The 23,265-nt window shown below is 47.4% G+C and overlaps 1 protein-coding gene across 1 annotated transcript in view; it reads right to left on the bottom strand.

Moving 5' to 3' along the window:
- Window positions 1-3,753: 3,753 nt before the first annotated feature.
- LOC102452682 (cytochrome P450 4B1-like) overlaps window positions 3,754-23,265 on the bottom strand; it is a 45,166-nt gene continuing 25,654 nt past the window's right edge. Inside the window, exons 9-12 of the mRNA XM_006111447.5 lie at window positions 20,068-20,201; window positions 16,898-16,962; window positions 15,366-15,448; window positions 3,754-3,968 (exon numbers count right to left, since the gene is read on the bottom strand). Coding sequence (XP_006111509.3) covers window positions 3,794-3,968; window positions 15,366-15,448; window positions 16,898-16,962; window positions 20,068-20,201 — 457 coding nt within the window. The 3' untranslated portion in view covers window positions 3,754-3,793. The remainder of the gene's footprint in view (window positions 3,969-15,365; window positions 15,449-16,897; window positions 16,963-20,067; window positions 20,202-23,265) is intronic.

The raw sequence follows: 23,265 nt of genomic DNA, 5'->3' as shown, positions 1-23,265 counted from the left end.
TAGGGAATGCACATCATAATGTCCAGATGTGTACAGAAAAAGATGCTAGTGGAATTACACGAGCAGCACAGAGGGCTAATACATATGGAAGGGACGGTGTAAAGGGCTCACCCTCTCTCTTGAGGGCCTGTGTCCACAAGCTCCTACTCCTTCTCCTGGCTCTGGAGTGGATGGTATCCCAGATATCCCTTCTTCTAGGTTGCTTAGGATAAGGCTTCTTCCGGCCTTTCTCCCAGTAGCTACTGGAGGTTTGGGGAGGATCCAGGTCCACCCACTCCTCTGGGTCCTGGCCCAGGGACCCTGTAAATAGCACTTATCTGCTGAGTACCAGTCCTTCTGGCTCTACTGCTATTCTTGCTCCCTGGGCCAATTTCCCATGGGTCTGCACTGTCCTTGCCCTCCCCTCAGGGCTTTGCCTCAGAGTCCCAGCACCACCCTCTCCAGGGTTTAACAACTCTTCCTACCCACCCCACCCAGTCTTCAGCCAGGTCTGCAATCCACTCTCCACCCTGACCTATCCAGGGTACTGCTGCTTGCTCAGTCAGTCCGTCCATCTGCCTAACTTGAGCTCCAAAGAGGAACTGACTGGCTCTAGCCCAGCAGCTTCTTTATACTGGCTTACTGGGCCCCAATTGGCTGCAGTGGAAGCAGACACTCTGGCCTGCCTGGAGGACTTCTCCTCTGCTCTTTTTCCTGGGGTGAAGCGTGGCAAGACCACAAGCTTCCAGCAGGGGGCTTCAGGGCTTAGCCCATCCCGTCACTGATAGACTGAAATTGTTTTTGGTGGCTGACTTTAGATGAAGATAGTAGCCAGCGCGATTTCCAGAAGAGGCACTGTCCCCCATGGAAATTTTCAAGGCCAGGCAGCGGCTGTGCATTGACCTTGCAGAAAAAGAATAGCAAATATATGTAGAAGTGGTTAATGAGTATTCGTAGGGGCAAGAGGTGGAGTACATGATAAAAACCTCTAATAAACAACTGACATATTTGCCACTGAGGGGGTTTACCTAAGGAACTCTTTTCACATCACAGTCCTACAATTTATTTCTGGGAGTTTCAAACATTTTACAGCAAAATTCAGTGAAACATAGTGGGCCAGCTCTCTGTCACCCAGCATGAAATGGACCAGCAGAGAGTTTTGTGCAGACACTAGAACCAGTGCTAGACAAAAATGACTGGAGACCGCTGCCTTGCAAATTTCCTACTCTCACATAGGTCTACCCCACAGCCTGCCACTCGTAACACTCTACATTATAATATGTGAATAATGTACTAAGATCGATATACTTAGACCTGAGTGATGGAGAACATGCGACAGAAGATGACAAAGAGTGGAAAAACTCTACCCCATTTCAGGTATCTAAAAGGGTGTCATAAGGAGGAGGGAGAAAATTTGTTCATCTTGGCCTCTGAGGATAGAACAAGAAGCAATGGGCTTAAACTGCAGCAAGGGAGGTTTAGGTTGGACATTAGGAAAAACTTCCTAACTGTCAGGGTAGTCAAAGACTGGAATAAATTGCCCAGGGAGGTTGTGGAATCCCCCTCCCTGGAGATATTGAAGAGTAGGTTAGATAAATGTCTATCAGGGATGGTCTAGACAGTATTTGGTCCTGCCATGAGGGTAGGGGACTGGATTCAATGACCTCTCGAGGTCCCTTCCAGTCCTAGTATTCTATGATTCTATGATACACCTGCCACATTTTTTCTGCCGAAGGCACACAGTGTTAATACAATATTACGTGGGAGGGTTGACATGGGGGGAAAGCCATAAAGCAGTTATTGGGACCAGAGGCATTTTTTATAGAGGTAAAATGGAAGATAGTGAAGAGGCCCATTGATCAGTTGTCACTGGACATAACCTCGGTACGATTACAGCACTTGACGTTAGTAAGGCTGGGTGTGGCTTTGGCTGGAGAAGGCACCAGAGATGGTGGGCAACAGAGGGAGAAGATCAGGGTTTCTATGGAGGTGACCCAAACAGGACAAAGACCAGGTATCACTTTTACTCCCCGGCAGGCACCACTGGCCTCCTCTAATGTTCAGTTTGTGATTTTGTTCATGCTTGTAAGCTGAGGAATTTAGAGAAGAGGCTGGTGGATTGAAAATTGTGGTACAATTGTGATCTATCATTTTACATTCTCGGGGAAGCCTATAGTCTGGCTTGCAAGCTATGGGGCCTGGTGGGAAGTGTGTGCTCTGGGCCTGAAGCAGACGGAGAGCCAAGCATTAAGGGTGTGTCTAGACTACAGGGTTTTGTCGACAAAAGTGGACTTTTGTCGACAAAACTATACCTGCGTCTACACTACCGCTGAGTTTTGTCGACGCTGGTAAACCTCATTTTACGAGGCATAACGCCTTCTGTCGACAGAGTTCTGTCGACAGAAGGTGTTATTGCATGTAAACTGTCCTTTGCGTCTACACTACCATGTCGACAAAGCAGCTTGCTTTGTCGACAGAACTGAATGTAGTCTAGACGCTCTTTGTCGACAGAAGCTTTGTCGACAGTATCTGTTGACAAACTTCTGTTGACAGAAGCCTGTAGTGTAGACGTACCCAAAGTGGGGAGAACTGTACTTCTCCGTTGTAGGGAGCAGCCTGTTTTGTCTCCCTGTTTAGTGGCTGGTTTGTGTCCTGGTCCTGAATTCTAAGGAAATCAAGTTACATTGCAACCTTCCTCCCCCCGTATTTAAGTTATGGTCTAACGTCTCTGTGTGCACACTCTGAACATAACACGGAGAAAGCCCGGAGAATCATTCTACAGAAGAGCAGGAGGACAACTCCGCAGAACCCAGGAAGGGTGAAGAATCTGTGGAGGAGTGAGTCTGGTTAGGAGCAAAGAGTTAATTTCTCTGAGTTCCTTTTAATAGACTCTTTGTTTACCTCAGAATAGGTGCGTCTGAACTTGGGCCTGCAACGCGACCTCCAGCCATGAGGGGGCATGCCAGCTATAAGTCTACTATTAAAGAGTAATCATTTGCCAAGACTTGCCACATTAAAGGAATCTGCGTTACCATAGTTCCCTCCCGTCCCATGCTTAGCAAAGGAAATACAAGTGCAAAGGCCACAGCAAAGTTTCCATCTGCAGAAATGGGCTTTTAACGGTGACCACTGGATCACCATTTCAAATCTCATCTAATAACACAGGCTTAAATCTCCGACTGGCATAAATCAACTTAACTCTGAAGAAATCAGTGGAGCTATGTTGATTGACATGGTCTGAAGATCTGGTTTAATATTCTTCTTCTTTGCTGATCAATCTAATTTCTTTCTCCCTCTGTCATTAAAGTAACCAGAAAATGTTTGGGAAGACAGATTTAATGGAAGACATCATATGGCTCAGAATAAATATACATATATATGTATGTATATATGTCTTTCACTGGACCAACACACAAGCTTTAAGGCTCAAAGGGCAGGTCTACACTACACAGAAGATCAACACTGCCACGGTCAATCTTCCAGAGTTCGATTTAGTGGGTGTAGTATAGACCTGCTAGATCAAATCCAAAGGGTACCAGTACTCCTGCTCCTCATGAGGAGTAAAGGAAACTGATGGGAGCGTTTGTTCTTGTCGGCCTCCTGTTGTGTGGATGGTGCGGAAACACAATGTAAGATAAATCGACTCCAGCCGTGTAATTTACGTAACTGGAGTTGCATCTCTTTCTTTGACCTTCCAATATAGTATAGGCCAAGCCAAACAGAGTGAAGATCCCCCCACCCCCAAAAAAGATGGGATTTGAATGCATTTTATAATACAAAAATTATCTGTAATTTGCCCACATATTTCACAATGTCAATGCCAGTGGATTTTCTTCAAGTGCACATGTATCCCATTCCTGGACCGTAAGATAATCTGGGGTATTTTCCTGGGAATCTTCGCTGGATTGGGTGAAAACTCAAAGCGTAGCAAGGACAGCGCAATGGCCACTTTCATCTCCATCATGGCAAACTGCTGCCCAATACAGTTCCTGAGAAGAGAGAGAGAAAACCAGTGAGAATACTGAACTTGAGTTGCCTGGCGCATACTCCAAAGTCCCCTGAAGACAGTAGGAGACTTTCCATTGACTGCAAGTCAAGTGGTTTTGCAGCTGGGCTTCTTCCACATGCCGTTAATCCAACACAAAGAAAGTGTTTTAAAAGGTTTAGTTTATTTTTCACTCTTTGCCAGCACTTTGAGAAGGCTACTTGCTGTTGAACAATTCTCTGTGCTCCATGAGGTTCATGTCTCAAGGAATCAAACTGGTGGAAACCATTCAAATAATTAACTTCTATTTTAGGATCAATACCTTCATTGATTCCGGCATGGTTGTTCACTGAATATATAGAATTCTACAGCTACAAGGCAGATCCAGACACCCAGCTCTGAGCAGGAACAAAAGACTAGATCAAGTTTCACTATCTACTCAGGAGAACCCTAAAACCAGGAGATGGTATTGCCATTGATATATAGGGGATTGTAATATATGTAGCCTGACTATGAAGTAACAGAGAATTTGTACTCATTGCATATTAGTAGTATCCACAGTCAGGGCCGACTTATCCATTAGGCACAGTAGGCACAGTGTCTAGGGCCCACGATACTTTTAGGGGCCCACGAAAATGTTTTAATTTCTTTTAAAATCAGAAGAAAAAATGAACTTTTAGGGTTGAAGAAAATGTTTTAATTTTTTTCTCATATCAGAAAAAAATGAAACTTTTAGGGCCCACGAAAATCTACTAAATTTTGCATAAAACAGAAAAAAAATAAAATGTTGAAGTATTTAAAGTGATATCAAAAATAATTTTTAATATTGATATTATGGTGGGAGGGGCCCACGAAGGCAAAAGTGCCTAGGGCCCACGAAAGTCATAATGTGGCCCTGTCCACAGTGGCCAATATCAGGTGCCCCAGAAGGAATGAACAGAACAGGCAATCATCAAGTGATTCATCCCCAGTCGTCCATTCTGTTTTCTTCCAGCAAACAGACACTAGGGACACAATCCCTGCTTATCCTGGCTAATAAGGATTGATGGACTCTATCCTTCATGAATTTATCCAATTCTTTTTTAACCCTGTAATAGGTTGGGCCTTCACAACATCCTCTGTCAAGGAGTTCCACAGGTTGACAGTGCATTGTGTGAAGAAATACTTCCTGCTGCCTATTAATTTCATGGGTGATCTCTAGTTCTTGTGTTATGAGGAGTAAGCAGCACTTCCTTATCTACTTTGCTACACCAGTCGTGATTGTATAGACCTCTACCATATCCTCCCTTGGTCGTCTCTTTTCCAAACTGAAAACCCCCTCTCCTCATATGAAAGCTGTTCCATATCCCTAATCACTTTTGTTGTCTTTTTCTGAACCTTTTCCAGTTCCTATATATCTTTTATGAGATGCTGCAACCAGATTGCACTCAGTATTCAAGATGTGGATGTGCCATGGATTTATGCAGCGGCAATAAATTACGTTGCCTTATCATCTATCCTTTTCCTAATGATTCCCAACATTCTGTTCACTGTGGTAACTGCTGCTGCACATTAAATGGAACTATCCACAATGACTCCACTGTCTCTTTCTTGAGTGTTACCAATGGATTTAGACCCCTTCATGTTATTTGTAAATAAAGTAGCTGAGGGCAGTAAGATAAATGGTTCCAGCCTTTCTCCAACTTTATTACTCTCTGTCTCTTTAATATTTGTCTTTATTCACTTTTTTAATGTTAAAAACTAAGTTGTGTTAAATTATCATTACGTTCATATAAACACTTGACAACTATTCAGTGCTCTAGGCACCTCGGATGTGGGGCCAATTAGATTGCCCCACCAGGGCGTTTGACTCCCCTCGTTGATACACATGTGATTTCTCTCAAAGGGTACATCTAGACTACATCCCTCTGTCAGCAGAGGGATGTAAATGAGGCACTAAGAAAGCGCAAATGAAGCGGGGATTTAAATATCCCGTGCTTCATTTGCATAATCGTATCATGGCGCTCTTTTAGACCATGGTTTTACTTTTGAAATGGCACTTGTTCGAAAGAGCACCATGATACGATTATGCAAATGAAGCACGGGATATTTAAATCCCTGCTTCATTAACAATTTCGACATGCCCAATCTACATCTCTCTGTTGACAGAGAGGTGTCGTCTAATCGTAACCTGACTCTTGCCCCAAACAATGCTCTTCTAAAGGATTATTTGGATGTTTCTTGCCTGCTGCTGGTAGGAGCAGCTGGCTCTATGTGTCGTAGTTTCTACACCCTTGTTTTCCCCCGTCTTTTGCCCCCACATCCCAGTTGTCTCCCTTACAATATAAACATTTACTTAACAACTCTTAATTGGCCTTCTCACTGGAAGTAGCCCTCCTGCCTTTGAAACAGCGCTAAGGGCCACACACACACACACACACACTCAGACAAAGCAAACCTCTACTACAGGCAGCTGGACTGATTTGAGAAGAAGCTGACTCCCTGGACTCGATACTTCTGCCCACCCCTTTTCCATCCACCCCCTTTCCTTAGCACCCACCCTCTGTGTGTCATAGGTACGTGCTTCTTCCTGTGTGGGTCATGAGCTTACAGCCAGCCCCCCTTGGGAGTTGGTGATAATGACAGCGTATCTATGGCTGACTCTGGTCTGTGGCAAATAAGTGGTTAATCTCAGCTCAGATTAACCCTCTGTCCCTCCACAGGTACTTAGGGGAAGGGCTACACATTGTTTCCTGGGAGACAGAGAAGAAAGAATGCTTTGGGGAGGGACGGGTTCCATGCTGCGTGTCACAGGGAAGGGCCGATTCCCAAGCTGGGGAGCTCACTGTTTCCTTTTTTCACTTAACTTCATTTGCCTTTTTTGCTATAAATATTATGCCCTGAGATAAAAAGAGCAGCTGACTGCAGTTGGGCGTTTTCCCCAAGTCATTCTTCTAGTTTACAGTAACCTCATCAAAAAGAACAAGTTGACCTTAGGCTACGTCTAGACAGCAGGAATCTTTCGGACGCTTTTCCAGAAGAGATCTTCCGAAAAAACGTCTTCCATAAGATTGCATCCACATTGCCAAAGCACATCAAGAATGAGATCTGCTTTTTCGAAAGAGAGCGTCCATTCAGTGTGGATGCTATCTAGCATTTAAACTGTGATTACTATGGATGGAGTGGCCACCAGGGCACCTGTGCTTTTTCCTCTTTCCTCTTCTTCTGAAAGAACTCCCTCTTTCCTGTCCACAAATGCCTTTTTCTGAAAGAGCTCTTTTGGAAAAAGGCTTCTTCCTCATAGAAAGAAGATTACCAATGCTAGAAAGACCCCTGCGTTCTTTCGATTTTCTTTTGGAAGAACGCAATTGCAGTGTGGACGTAATTGAAGTTTTTCCAAAACAACTCTGTAGTGTAGACGTACCCTTAGGGGTATGAGATAGGGATGCAAATGTAGTGTATCGAAATTGCTAATGAAGCATGGGATTTAAATATCCTGCGCTTAATTAGCATAATCGCAACCGGGCGCCATTTTGAAATTGCGTTATTGTAAAATAAAAAGCCCTGTGTAGCAGCATTATTTCGAGAGAAAACCCTTCTCAGTAGGAGTAACAGTTAATTTGGGAGAAGGGTTTTCTCTCGAAATAACGCTGCTACACGGGGCATTTTATTTCGCAATAATGCGATTTCAAAATGGCACCCGGAAGCGATTATGCTAATTAAGTGCGGGATATTTAAATCCCGTGCTTCATTAGCAATTTCGGTACACTACATTTGCATCCCTATCTCGAGATAGGGAGCAAGTGTAAACGTACCGTTAGAGACTAACAAAAATATATATCATATGATGAGCTTTTGTGGGCAAAACCCTCTTTTTCAGATGAGCTGGAGTGGAAATAACAGAACTAAGATATTTATAACGGGGGGGAGGAGGTACCTGTCAATTGTAAGACTGGTGCTAATGAGTCTAATGAAGTGGACTGGAAATGGACCAATCTTAGCTTTTGATGTAAAAATGCAGTTGTCAGAGGCAGTGGAAACTGGCTTTATAATGCGACATGCAGTTAATGTCTTTGTTCAAGCCCAGGAAAACAGTGTCAAATGTGTGGATGAATTCCAGTTCCACTCTCTCTCTCTGTAATTGGCCAATGAAATTCTTTTGTAGAAGAACAGCTACGTTTACATCCATGACTGAGTGCCCAGGCAGGTTAAAATGTTCCCCTACAGCTTTATGTGTGTTACCATTTCTGATGTCTGATTTGTGTCCCTTTATCCTTTGTCACAGAGACTGTCCAGTTTGGCCAACATAGATGGCAGAAGGGCATTGCTGGCACTTGATGGCATATATCACATTAGAGGATGTGCCCCTGATGTTTCGGCTTATGTGGTTAGGTCCTATGATGGTGTCGCTTGTATAGATGTGTGGAAAGAGTTGGCCACGAGGTTTATTGCAGGGGTAGGTTCCTGGGTTTGTGTATCTGAGGTGTGATGTGTGGCTACTAGAAAGAATTTGCTTCAGATTGGGAGACTGTCCGTAGGCGAGGATTGGGCTGTCACCCAAGGCTTGTAAGAGCAAGGTATCATTTTCCGGGATAGGTTGTCGATTGTCAATGATGTGCTGGAGGAGCTAAGCTGGGGGCTGTAAGTGATGACCAGTGATATTCTATTATTTTCCTTGTTGGAGTAGATTTCTGGGTACTTGTCTGGGTCTGTCAATCTGTTTCCTCACTTCCCCCGGTGCTTATTTAAGTTTTAAGAATGCCTGATAAAGATCCTGTAGGTGTTTGTCTCTGTGGGTATGTCTACACTACCACCCTAGTTCGAACTAGGGTGGTAATGTAGTCAATCGGAGTTGCAAATGAAGCCCGGGATTTGAATTTCCTGGGCTTCATTTGCATATTGCCGGGCGCCGCCATTTTTAAATGTCCGCTAGTTCGGACTCCGTGCCCCGCGGCTACACGCGGCACGAACTAGGTAGTTGGGACTAGGCTTCCTATTCCGAACTACCGTTACTCCTCGTTCTTCATCATATGGACCCACAATTGGGCCACGTCCAACCGACTTAATTAGACTCATTGGCACCTGTCCTACATTTGACAGGTACTTTTTTTCCTTCTCTTGTAAATATCTTGGGGTACGTCTACACTACAGCGCTAGTTCGAACTAACTTTGTAGTGTAGACATACCCTCGGTTCTGTTATTCCACTGCATCTCATCTGAAGAAGTGGGTTTTGCCCATGAAAGCTCAGGATCCTGTATCTATATTTTTGTTAGTCTCTAAGGGTATGTCTACACACAATTTTTATTTTGGAAGAAGGATGCAAATAGCGCTGCGCATTTGCATACTTCCTCCGTTTTTTTATTTTGGGGAAGACGTTCTTCCAGTTTTTACCCACATCTACACGCAGTTGAATTTTGAAATAACCCTTATTTCAAAAGACCCCTGTAAGCCTCATTGTAGGAGGAATAAGGGGTCTTTTGAAATAGGGGTTTATTTCAAAATTTGGCCACGTGTAGACACGGGTAAATACCAGAAGAGCATCTTCCGACAAAAAAATGGAGGAAGTATGCCAATACGCAGTGCTATTTGCATCCTTCCCCTGAAATAAAAATTATGTGTAGACATACTGTAAGGTGCCACAGCACTACTTGTTGTTTTTAACGTTACAGTCGAACATGATGACCCTGCTGAGGCTTTCTAACTGAAAAGGCCAATATGAGCCATCAGAATGTGATCTTAAACAATTTGAGCCTGATTCACTTCTGCATGACTCGTTGATAGTGCTGGCGAAATGCCATTATTTCAACAGGATAAAATAATATAGAATCAAACAGCAGAAGCACAGTGGCACATGACGCTTCTGGTATCCGAAATCAGATTGTAACCAAGAGGTAGGATCAGGAAGGGCGGCACCACTAATTCTCCCTATTGTGTTGGGAAGGTAAAGTCCCCTCTCTCTTGCTGGTGATGCCTTTCAGAAGCTAATTTAGGAAAGAATCAAATAGCTTGAACTAGGACTTGTCTCCACTACAGAATTAGGTCGGCTTAATTTAGGCTGCCTGATAGCCACCGCAGTAATTCAGTCGGCTGTTATGTCAGCTCTGCACCTCTTATGGAGTCATGTCGCTGCGGCAGGGCACTTTCATTGACTGTGGTATAGACACTGACATAATTAGCCCAATCTAATTAGCCCTAGACAGTATTTGGTCCTGCCGTGAGGGCAGGGGACTGGACTTGATGACCTCTGGAGGTCCCTTCCAGTCCTAGTATTCTATGATTCTGAGCTGCTTACTCTGTAGCATAGACCAAGTTTTCAAGGTTGTTTACCAAGTGTCACGAGATAGGAGCCCACTGTGACGTAGTGGGGGTACTTGCTGGGCTGTGGTGACCTCTGCTGTCCGGAGCAAGACCCATCAGGGAAAACCTTATTATGCAAAGGTACCATACCGGTTGAACCAGCCTACCCCCCATGGGGAGAAACAAAGGGAGGTGGAATGCTGCCCTGGCTGGGGGCAGGGCTGGGAGAGGTAGAGTTAGTTCCTGTCTGGAAAGCAGGGGAGAAGGAGCTGGGGAGGGGGCTGGGACTCCCCTATCTCAAGGGGGGCACTGAGGCCTCTTAGCCCCAGTTCCTGTAACCAGATTACATCTGTGCTGTGCTGTATCCTGGAGGAGCAATAAACCACCCTCAATTCCACTGGCTGGTGGAGTCTGTTTGTGCCATTTCGGGGTGCAGGAGACGGGGGACCCCCAACGTGCCGTCACACCCACTCCCTCTGGCGATGGCTGTAGTGGTACAGTGTGTGCTTTAACGCTGTGTCAGGGGTGAGAAGAAACCCCTCTAGCTTGTCGGTCAGTGTCTGGGTGAGACAGATTTCGTGCCCTGTTTTTGTAAGTAAGGTTATGTACAGAATGATCAACGGTGAGGTACTCAGTGGTGTGCCTTTGGCTGGGGGAATACACTCCACATCAACGTTATTTTGGGATACCAGAGGTATCCCAAAATAGCTACCTCACATCTTCACAAGCCACCGGCTGTTTTGAAATATTTTTCAAAATAATGGGTGTGCTATTTTGGCCTCCCGGTAACCCTCATTCCACAAGGGTTAAGGGATGTCTCGAAATAACACTTGATTTCAAAATTTGGTGCTGTGCAAACAGCACCACATTTTGAAATAGCCTATTTTGAAATAAACTCGAAATAAGCTACGCAATTTGCAGAGCGCAGATTGCGTATCTTATTTCACGTTTACAGTGCAGTGTAGACGTAGCCTTATGGAGCCTGCCAGGGGAGAAATGCCTGCGGGGGGCAAAAATGACGAGAAGTCTTGTGGCACCTTATAGACTAAGGATATGTCTACACTAGCCCCCTAGTTCGAACTAGCGTGGCTAATGTAGGCATTCAAACTTGCAAATGAAGCCCGGGATTTAAATATTCCAGGCTTCATTTGCATGTTCCTGGGCAGGCGCCATTTTTAAATCCCCTTAGTTCGAACTGACTGCCCGCGGCTAAGTCCTTAGTTCGGATTAACTGTTACTCCTCCTGCAATGAGCAGGAGGAGTAACTTAGTTCAGATTAACTTTTAACCGCTGCGTGTAGCCGCGGGCAGTCAGTTCGAACTAAGGGGATTTAAAAATGGTGCCTGAATGGGAAGATGCAAATCAAGCCCGGGATATTTAAATCCTGGGCTCGATTTGCAAGTTTGAATGCCTCCATTAGTTCGAACTAGGGGCCTAGTGTAGACATACCCTAACAGATTAATTGGGGTATAAGCTTTCGTGGCCAAAGATCCACTTGGTCAGATGCATCTGATGAAGTGGGTCTTTGCCCACGAAAGCTTGTGCTCCAATACATCTGTTAGTCTATAAGGTACCACAGGACTCCTCGTTGTTTTTGCAGATTCAGACTAACACAACCACCCCTCTGATACTTGTTGGGGGTTGTACACTGTTAAAGTGACCTGTATGCCATTCTGCTCTAAACCTCAGGGTAGTGTGTGTGTGTGTGTGTGTGTGTGTGTGTGTGTGTGTGTGAGAGAGAGAGAGAGAGAGAGATTTGGGGGAAATGGAAGCCCCGCTGTGCAAAGGAAGTGAAAGTCCATAATATGTCACCACAATCTATAACCACCAGCGTTGATGAGGAAAAGTGAAAAGGGGATACAGAACAAATTATTCCAAACCAAAAGGCCTCTTGATCTCACTCAAGGAACCTGTTTAAACCCTGTCTGGAAAAGAAGAGAAATGTGGGACTGGAAACCAATGGACCAAAGCTGATATGTGGGAATTTAGACCTACCGGGTGAACGCAGTAATGAGGACAAAATATTCTGCTCAAAACTCCCTTTTTAAAAAAGGCTCTGGGGGGGGGCGAGGTGGGGGAGGGGGCTGGAATCACCAGAAGAAAAAGCTGTCCGACAGCAGCTGGCTGGGGACAGATGAACCAAAAGGAGCGAGCTTTCCCACCATGGTTGTCACTGCCATCACGCCCTGGGACTCTGGGAGCTACTGAGACGTTGTTGACCTTTGCCACCCTCATGCCTGCCAAGCCGGGCCCGAGAGAAGGCCTCAGATGACACTTCCAGCTTCACGGACTCAGGCTATATCCAACCACCATCAGGGAAGTGAGACTTTGCCCTGCCCCATTTTGTTTCTCCTCTTCCCTGTGTGGTTCCTGTTTGTGTCTACTAGGACTGGCTTAGCTGGCCAAGACTGTCTATTTTGCAGCGCTGCTGTGAGCCTGTGATCACAGAGGTAGTTTTAAAGCAGGGGCGGGCAATAATTTTTGCAGGGGGGCCACTTAATTAATTTTGGCACGGGTCATGGTCTGGCTCCACCCCCCAAAGGGGCGGAGTCTGGGGCAGAAGGGGCGGGGCTGGGGGCTGGCCTTCCCCCAGACTTGTCTGGGGCCAGAGGTTTTGAATAAAAACACAGCCAAGGGCTCACGGCTCCAGCCCCTGCCGGGATAGTGCTGTGACTGAGAGCCCTTTAAATAGCTTCAGCAGCCCTGGGAAGCTTTCAGGCAACACAATAGCAGTGGGGCGGGGAGCTGTGAGTCCTTTAAATAGCAGCAATTTAAAGGGTTCACGGCCCTGCCGCGACTGCATCCTTTGGCAGCCACCTGGGATTGCTGCGACTATTCAAAAGCTCCCGGCCTTGGCCCCGGCTGGGGTAGCAATGCAACCGGCAGTTGTGAGCCATTTAAATTGGATCCTGCTGCCTGAGCCAGCACCTGGAAATTCAGTGGCCCGGGCAACAGGATATAAATAGAGAACAACCAGATGCAGTCTGTGGGGGGAATCCAAGTGTTGGGCAGCCCGGATCCAGCCCCCAGGACGTATCTTGGCCAGCCCTGCTCTAAACAGACCATGGCTGGTATACATTTGACAAGTCTCAGAATGGCTAGTAAAAATATGCACCACACTGGTCTTTCTCCAGCACAGAGGTTGCAAGGAGAGGTTAACTCCAGTGATAATACAGTAGACTTCCGATAAATCCAGCACCTTTGGGACCCAGGTAATGCCGGATTATCGGGTATGCCGGGGTATCAGGAGGTCCCGGTACAGCCGCACGGCTTTTCAACCAGCTGGCTGGGACCCAATCCCCCTCTCTCTCCCCTTCCCTTTCCTCTTCGCTGGAGCAAACACTCTTCTCTGTGCTGTAACCCCATGCCACTCCCTCCTTCAACCTTATGCTCTGTCTAGGTATAGCCACCATGTGTGCTGAGCGACCGGCTTTTCAATCAGCTGGCCAGGAGCGCTTGCCGTTTTGATGCCGGAGTATCGGGATGCCGGACAATTGGGTGCCGGACTATTGGAGTTTTACTGTAGTTTTATTTCCTGCCCTTGCTGCTCTTTTCTAAGAACATAAGAACGGCCGTACTGGGTCAGACCAAAGGTCCATCTAACCCAGTGTCCTGTCTGTCGACAGTGGCCAGTGCCAGGGGCCCCAGAGGGAGTGAACCGAACAGGGAATCATCAAGCGATCCCTCCCCTGTCTTCCATTCCCAGCCCCTGACAAACAGAGGCCGGGGGCACCATTTCTACTCCTTCTCCCCTCTTTGTCTTGTTCTGTCTTATAGGACACAGGACTGGACTTTCACAAGAGCCGCACCAACCCACCTCAACTAAATTCTTCTCTTTCACCCACAAGATCAGTTATTCCCATCTATTAAAGAACTTTGGTCTGACCCAGTGTGGCCTTTGTCTTAGAGAAGAGACTAGAAAATAGGAGCGGTTTCTGTCTAAAAACTCTCTGGTTAAAGGGCAAGGGACGAATGCCTGACTTAATACTTCACATTTCAAATGCTTGAACTGTTCCCCCCTCTTTTCTGTACCTTTAATAAAACGTTAAAAAGATATTTTCAGGGGAGCTACCCAGCCTCACACAAGCAGGAGTCCTGAGCCATTGACTTCCACGGAGCCCTTGCGGGGAGAATACTTTGGGGGAGAGGTGAATAATGCTTCCTGGTTCCCAGTGCAGGAAGTGTGTCTTGGGAAAGGGGTTTTCTCTTCACATTCTGACACTCCAGTCTCCGGCTGTTGGCATGGCCTCGTGGAATCCAGGATAATGGAAATCAGCTCGGAGGCTGCTCTACATTACTCCGGGGTTCAAGAGCGCAGCTGGCTAGCAGCCCCAGAAGAAGGAGCCGGAGGCTTTCAGACCCTTCTTTGTCTCCCATTCTTGGATATGCTTCACGCTACTCTGAACAGAGGACAATCTCTCATTTCCTGTCTACGCAGCGCACTCTCTCGCCTTCAGTGCCTCGTTATAACCCACTTCCCAAGGAATCCACTCTACTTTGCCCATGATTTATCTAGACCGTGTCCCTACCATTGCCTTAGATTGGGGGTGGGAGTCCTTTTTTGGGCTGGGGGCCTCTGACCCACTGAAAAATCAGTCGGGGGCCGCACATACGTGAGAAGCAAAAAAACCAAAAAACAAAAACAAAAAAACTTCAATGACATGGCCCCCGTCTGATTTTTCTATGGGTCAGCGGCCCCCGACCCCCAAAAAGGTTCCCCACTCCCGATCTACGGAGAAATACACTCCCTACATCCAGAGCTTGGAGGGGCAAGTTAGTAGATTGTGTGTGCTCCAGCCCCACGGGGAGATGACGGGGGCACTGGAGCACCAGCAGGAGCTCCCCAGTGCTGGGAGGGGAGGCCCGAGCCTTGGGGGCCAGATCCAGGCAAGCCAGGGGCCACATCCGGCCCCCAGCCTTATTCCCCACCCTTGCCTTAGATGATCTTCTCTCCCTGTGTCTCGTCTGCCACAAGGCTCAATGTAGTTCCCATTGGAGCCAATGGCAAAACTCCCACCCAGGTCGGGGTCTGAGTGCTTTGCAGCACCGCCCCCATATTGATGTAGCACCGGGGAGGTCTGTGGGCAGCACTAGGCAGACATTGACACTAACGTTACACCCCACCTGGGTCCAGCTGAAAAAGGCATGAAAGCATGGGAGTGCCGCTGGGCAGAGTTCTTCGGCGAAAACCTCATGGGATCAAACACCTGGAACGAGAGTGTTGGATAACTCAGAAGAGAGACCCTCATGAGAGCAGCTCCCGTTTTGACTGGCAGCTGGTTTCCCATGTTCCTGTCACTTTCTGAAAAGTGGCTTCATTGTGCCTTTGTTGTATAGGTGAGATTACAGCATCGTACATCGGGGGTGTCTCCAAACAGCGCACAAAGTGCCCAGGGTGAGAGGGGGCTTGTTACACCCCATTCATGGGAGGCACCATGACAGCATGGATAAGGATGCTGCCCAGGCGGTCAGGAAACCAGGGCTCTATGCTCTGAAACGTGCTGTGATCTTTGGAACTCACTTCCGCTTTCTTTTTTTCCTTCTTTCATGTCTTCTCTGTTGAGCTGGAATCATCAATGCCGATGCCATGTAGAAAAAATGGCAACCAAGCTCCTCCCCGCCATCTCACTTCCCTCCCCCACCTCTCACTTGCTGGTGGTCCCACTTACTAACTCCTCACCCACTCTTGCAACACTTCCAGAGAGCCGTGAACAGCTGATCTATGGCATTAAGGATGCTCTGGGTAGAAGAGAGAGGGGCAGCGATGGGGAGTAATTGGGGGAGAAGGTGGCGAAGAGGCAGGGCAGAGGTGGGGGCTTGGGAAAAGGGGTGGAATGGGGGCAGAGGCAAAGTAGGGGTGGGGCTTAGAGGAAGGGATAGAATGGAGGCAGGGCAGAGCAGGGGCGGGGCTTGGAGGAAGGGACGGAATGGAGGCGGGGCAGAGCAGAGGCAGGGCTTGGAGGAAAGGACGGAATGGAGGCGGGGCAGAGCAGGGGCGTGGCTTGGAGGAAGGGATGGAATGGAGGCGGGGCAGAGCAGGGGCGGGGCTTGGAGGAAAGGACGGAATGGAGGCGGGGCAGAGCAGGGGTGGGGCTTGGAGGAAAGGACGGAATGGAGGCGGGGCAGAGCAGGGGTGGGGCTTGGAGGAAAGGATAGAATGGAGGCAGGGCAGAGCAGGGGCGGGGCTTGGAGGAAAGGATGGAATGGAGGCGGGGCAGAGCAGGGGTGGGGCTTGGAGGAAGGGACAGAATGGAGGCGGGGCAGAGCAGGGGGGTGGCTTGGAGGAAGGGACGGAATGGAGGCGGGGCAGAGCAGGGGCGGGGCTTGGAGGAAAGGATGAATGGGGCAGAGCAGGGGTGGGACTACAGGGAAGGAGTGGAATGGGGGTGGGGCCTGAGAACCCCCCAGCTAGAGAGGAAGTCAGTACCTATGGCAGTACTCTCTGTGGGGCAATGGCCATGATCTTGCTCTGTGTTTGCACAGCACCTTACACAATGGGACCCGCTCCATGATTAGAGCCCTCTAGAGACTACACCAGTACAAATAATAATAACAGCGATGTCATGCAATGTCCTCATTATTATACAGAAGGGGATTCATGAGACAGCAGCTGCAGGGACCTGGTGGTTGTTATAAAGACAAAACAAGTACCGTACCTCAGGATCTTTCCATAGGTTGGGGTCTCTGTGAATAAGATAGAAGTTTAGTCCAACCAGAGTACCTGCAAAACAACAGAAGGGACACGAAGTTCAGGGAAAAGACAGGTCTTAGACGTAGCTTCTCGGCTTGGTCTGTGTTTTCTGAGATCCGACATGTTCTCATAACCACAGAAGCTAGCATTTTTATGACCACCATTTTCAGGCCACCCATCCCAATACAATTGCTCAGTGGGACGGTACCTTCCCCCACTTGCTATGATCTAGGAGTAACAATAACTAGGCCTTCCCTAGAGCTTCTCAACAGTAGATCTCAACGTACTATACAAAGAAGGGCAGATGAGGAAACTGAGGCATGGGGAAGGGACTTGCCCTAGATCACCCAGCAAAGCCAGGAATAGAACCCAGACCTTATGAGTCCCCTCCAGGACTTTAGCCTCTGCCTCTGGGTTGCTTTGTGGCAATTAGAGCCAACATGCTCGAGATGAGCACTGAGCAGTGTTGGCTTGGAGAAGGAGATGGGAAGCCGCATGAGCTGCTGTGTGCACAAATGCTGTGACCTCTAACCCCCATCTGCTCTGAGTGCCGGGACCCAATCCCTAGCCACGAGAGTGGCCTGTTCAACTACAGAGCCGTGCTCCAACGTAAGCAGCCGTACCTTGGGGCCAATGCAAAGCTCACTGAAGTAAATGGGAAGATCCCCATTGGTGGGAATGGAGGAGGGCTTTAGTTACTAAGGAGCCCTGGGGGGTTCCATGACAGGAAACCTGCTGGAAGTCCACGGCTCACAGCTGGCTCTGAGATGGAATCGCGTGGTCGCCTCTAGGCATCCCTCAGCACTAGTCAGGACAATGCTGGGAGGACCCTGCTCCTTTGCCATGGCTCCTCATCTCCACCAAAGGGAAGGTGAGTGGGACTCCACAGCGGAGAGTCAACCACTCAGAAGCTCCATTTTGCACCAATCATTGGGGGTAGGCAGAGCTCCTAGGCTCAGAGATTTTACATAAGAACATAAGAACGGCCGTACTGGGTCAGACCAAAGGTCCATCTAGCCCAGTAGCCTGTCTGCCAACAGTGGCCAGCACCAGGTGCCCCAGAGAAGGTGGACCGAAGACAATGATCAAGCGATTTGTCTCCTGCCATCCTTCTCCAGCCTCTGACAAACAGAGGCCAGGGACACCATTCCTACCCCCTGGCTAATAGCCTTTTATGGACCTAACCTCCATGAAATTATCTAGCTTCTCTTTAAACTCTGTTCTAGTCCTAACTTTCACAGCCTCCTCTGGCAAGGAGTTCCACAGGTTGACTACACGCGGTGTGAAGAACTTTCTTTTATTAGTTTTAAACCTGCTACCCATTAATTTCATTTGGTGTCCTCTAGTTCTTCTATTATGGGAACTAATAAATAACTTTTCTTTATCCGCCATCTCCCTGGGACAGTTGGGATCAGGGAAGACTAGACCACAGCACCACCATGAACATCTCCAACCCTGCTGACCATGAAAGCAGCAATTTTATCCCCTTCATTCCTTGCTCTAGGAGGTTGGCTGCATAGGAACATAAGAACGGGCATACTGGGTCAAACCAAAGGTCCCTCTAGGTCAGTCTCCTGTCTTCCGACAGTGACCAGTACCAGGTGTCCCCAGAGGGAGAGAACAGAACAGGTAACCCTACGACAGGTAATCCTGCCACCCGACAGCTGCCGTAGTCTACGTGTAGAGGGGCAGGAAGGGTAGGATCTTTGGATGTCGATAGCGTAGGAAGTTCATGAACATACTCGGCCCTGGTGAGGCTGCATCTGGAGTATTGCAGCCAGTTCTGGCCCCCCCCCCCCCCCCCATTCCAGAAAGGATGTGGACGCATTGGAGAAAGTCAAGCAGAAGGCAACCAAAACGATCGGGGGATGGAGCACATGACCTATGAGAAGAAGCCGAGGGATTTGGTCTTATTTAGTCTGCAGAAGAGAAGAGCGAGAGGGGATTTGAGAGCAACATTTAACTCTCTGAAGGGAGGTACCAAAGGGGATGGAGAGAGGCTGTTCTCAGTGGTGACTGATGGCAGAACAAGGAGCAATGGTCTCAAGTTGCAGTGGGGGAGGTCTAGGTTGGATATTAGGAAAAACTATTTAACTAGGAGGATGGTGAAGCACTGGGATGGTTCCCTAGGGAGGTGGTGGAATCTCCATCCCTAGAGGTGTTTAAGGCCCGGCTTGACAAAGCCTTGGCTGGGATGATTGAGTTGGGTTGGTCCTGCTTTGGGCAGGGGGCTGGACTCGATGACTTCTGAGGTCTCTTCTATCCCTGGGGTTCTATGATTCTATACCCTCCTTTCAGCTCCTCTGCAGCTCCCCACCACAGTGTAATAGGAAGGGAGAGGAGAAGGGAAGCCTAGAAAATCTTGCAATGAACATGATGCGGTCACCAGGGGTGGAAGAGACAGTCAAGGCTGAGGTTAGTATGTAGACCCATCTCCTAGGGCTAGTTGGCTCATCTACAAAAGTAATGTGGGCAGATGGACTAGGTAACCCAACAGAGGACACTTTCAGACCAAATAACATCAGCATTCTCCAGGGCCCATTTAGGCTACATCTAGACTACAAGCCTGTTTCGAAAAAGAGCGTCTAGACTACAACCAGTACTTTGGAAAAAGCAAACCGCTTTTTTGAAAGAGAGCACCCAGTGTGCCCCATCCCTACCCCTCTCTCTTCTACCCAGAGCATCCTTAATGCCACAAATCAGCTGTTCGTGGCCCTCTGGAAGCATTGCAAGAGTGGGAGAAGAGTTAGTAAGTTCGAAAAAACATTACATAGCACCTTTTTTCGAAAGATCACTTTTGAAAAAAGGCGTTCTTCCTCGTAAAATGAGGTTTTCTGTGGTCGAAAAAACTGCCGCGTTCTTTTGATTTACTTTCGAAAGAACGCGGCAGCAGTCTAGCTGCAGGGGACGTTTTTTTGAAAAAAGGCCATATTTTTCGAAAAAAAAAACCCTGTCGTCTAGACACAGCTTTAGTGAGCCCGGAGCTGGCATGGAGAAGCCATTTGTAACCCTCCAGCACCCGCAAGACAGGGCGCAGACTCCAGACAGTTTGCTTCAGAAATGTTTGTCCTTTCAACTGATGTGTGCACTTTGCATAAGGTCTAATGGAAAGAAAGAAATAGGGAAAAACCCAACCTGCGGGTAAATATCGTCCGTCGTAAAACGTGATGGGTTTGCTGAGCTGGCGGCCCACAAAAGGCACCGGCGGGTAAATGCGCATAGTCTCCTTGATGCACATGGTGGTGTAAGGCATCTTTCCGAGGTCATCCCTGCAAGCGAGAGAAATTGAGTGACACACCCCTCTTGAAGTGATAATACCAACAGGCAAGATCTGTGCTGGGATTCCATGCTACAAGATCTTCACTCCATGTCCAGCTACGGACCATATTGTTCTGCCTGGAATGATCATTTTCACTTGGCCTCCTTCGCTGGCTTTTCCACTAGGGTTGCCAGGAGTCCGGTATCTGCAGCCTCTGTCCGGTAAAAAAAACAGAAAATACTGGACATGTAAAATGTTTGGTATTTTCTGTTTTTCTCGGATGGAAGTCCACCTGGGACATTCTTCCCTTGCCGCATCTGGAGGGGCCAGGAGTAGCGGGAAGTGTGGACCGCTGGGATTTAAAGATGTAGTGACCCTTTTTTGTGCTATTTTTTTGCTCAACAAGTTTGGTCCTTTTTTTTTTGCTCAACCAATTTTTTTCCCCTTCATGTTTGGTACTTTTTGTGAACGTATCTAGCAACCCTATTTTCCACTGACAATGTCTCCCTTTGGGTTCTGTTTTTTAAGCCTATAAAACACAGTTTCCTTTTCTCCTAGGTGATGAAAAACCATCAGAAAGGAAGTCAGGTGATTCACGAGCGACATAAACTCCCCCCAAAGACACATGGGGAAGCCTGAGCAAACACATCATTTATCAAAAGAATTAACTGTTGGCGTGAATAATATTCCTGAAAGGCTCTCCCGAGATTCTCATTTTCTACCCTTTGGTGGTGAGTTGTCACTACAGAGCTAGCATGGACCAGCATAGTATGGAGGGAGCATCCCTAATGAAAAGGGCTACACACACCAGACTCGTGTAACTGTGTCTACAAGACTCTGTGTTGGTTTGGGTTCTTGGTGGCTCTTCCATGGCTTTGAGCAGTGCGTTAAACATGGCTATCTGAATTCATTTCCAGCGGGTGCACTCTCTCCGACCTAGCATGGAGCTACAGTATGTGGATGCGCCATGAGAATGATCCAAGTGGTAAGGAACCTCCAAAGGAAGTGCTCATGGGTAACAGAGGCACTTTAGAAGGGGAAACCAAAGAGCATTTGACAGCCAGGACTTTTCAAGAACATGCCGAGATTAAATCTGCCAACCACCACACAAGCTGGAATGTCTCCTCTGACATCTCAGCTGCTGCATTTCTCCTGGTTGCTAGGCATAAAGGTGTCGCTGTTAGCTGCATTTCTCCAACATCTGGGCTTTACCGATATCCCACCAATGCTTCACCAGAAGGCTGGGGGCCGCTTCTGGCCAAACAATTACCCAGGCAGGAGGATTTCTTGGACAGCATCTGTGTTTGAATGTGGTGGAAGCCGAGCAGAAATGGTGCAGGAAAACATAGGGTTAAAAGGCCATGTAGAAAAAGGAAGGGGTTGGACAAGAAAGGGGAAAGCTCAGGAACAATTAGAGAGGGAGATTGGAAGACTTACATCACTCATACTTGATGACCTGTGTTCTCACTGGAAAATAGGTGGATAGTCAAGCCCAAAGCAAAACATGAGCCCGTGCCTATACCTTCAGCTGTGCCTGCTAGCTCAGGCTCGGAGTATTCTGTGAGGGTAGGGGACTGGATTACCTCTCAAGCTCCCTTCCAGTCCTAGTGTTCTATGATTCTGTACAATCTGTGCTCAGCTCAGTCCAGGTAGTTTAGTCTGAGAGTGACTCTAATTAAAGAGCGCTACAAAATTGTGCTTGCCTTTGACAGCCGCAGTTTTTGATGGACAAATAAAATAAGGTTTCATTTTCTCATTACCATCCAAGGGTATCATACAAATAAGAGTGACACCAGCTACTTAAGTATCGGGGGGTATGTCTACACTACTCTCCTAGTTCAAACTAGGAGGGTAATGTAGGCATACCGCACTTGCAAATGAAGCCCGGGATTTGAATTTCCCGGGCTTCATTTGCATAAGCGGGGAGCCACCATTTTTAAAACCCCGCTGGTTCGAACCCCGTGCCGCGCGGCTACACGCGGCACAAACTAGGTAGTTCGAACTAGGCTTCCTAGTTCGAACTACCGTTACTCCTCGTGAAATGGGGTTCGAACCAGCGGGGTTCGAACCAGCGGGGTTTTAAAAATGGCAGCTCCCCGCTTATGCAAATGAAGCCCGGGAAATTCAAATCCCGGGCTTCATTTGCAAGTGCGGTATGCCTACATTACCCCGCTAGTTCGAACTAGCGGGGTAGTGTAGACATACCCTGGCTTAGCTGGATGGATGGCATGAGATACAATTTCACACTGATGCAGGCAGAGTTTCATGACAGTTTTGCGACCTTGAGTTGAAGGGTAGCCATTGCTTATTTCCAGTGGCTCTGGAAGTCACATTTGGCACCATTAACTGGCTTGTTTACATGTCCGTTTCATCACTGCTTGTGCCAGCCACAGCATTAGCCAAACGCCCCTGCAGAGCCAGCCAGTGAAGAACAAGAGTGTGAAGCTTTTTGGGGGGGTCCACAAATGTAATATCTATTTGTGTTTAATGCAGGGAGTTGTTGGATTTTTAAATATATAAGTAAGTCAGAACTAGCAGAACCCTTGGGTCTTTGACAGTCTCTTTTTATATATAAAACATGAAATGTTCTTGCAAGCATTCATGTTAAAAACAATGAAAATCCTGTTCAAAACTCTGAGCCAAAGACCACGAAAAAGACTTTTTTGGATTATTACTGGGCTTTGGATCAGGCCCCAACTAAATATAAGTGCAATACTGCATTGTCTGACACCCTGAAATAAAAGGACTTCTTAGTTTCCAGTAAAACTCAAGGGCTATGTCTAGACTGCATCCCTCTGTCGACAGAAGGATGCAAATCAAGCACTTAGAAAGTGAAAATGAAGCCTTGATTTAAATATTCCGTGCTTCATTTGCATAACATGGCCACCACTTTTTTTCAAAATGGAGGTTTTTTTTAAAAAAAAACAAACAGTCTAGACATGATCTGTCAAAAATACAACTCTTTTTCGAAAGAGCTCTTATCCCTCATAAAATGAGGTTCACAGAATCTTTCAAAAAAGGGTTGTATTTTTGAAAGATCGCGTCTAGACTGCCGGGGTTTTTTCGAAAAAACT

This window comes from Pelodiscus sinensis, chromosome 9 (assembly GCF_052426305.1).
Source record: "Pelodiscus sinensis isolate ZL-2025 chromosome 9, ASM5242630v1, whole genome shotgun sequence".
NCBI lineage: Eukaryota > Metazoa > Chordata > Testudines > Trionychidae > Pelodiscus > Pelodiscus sinensis.
The sequence above is the reverse complement of the archived record's forward strand: the minus strand, read 5'-3'. Positions and strand labels throughout refer to the sequence as shown.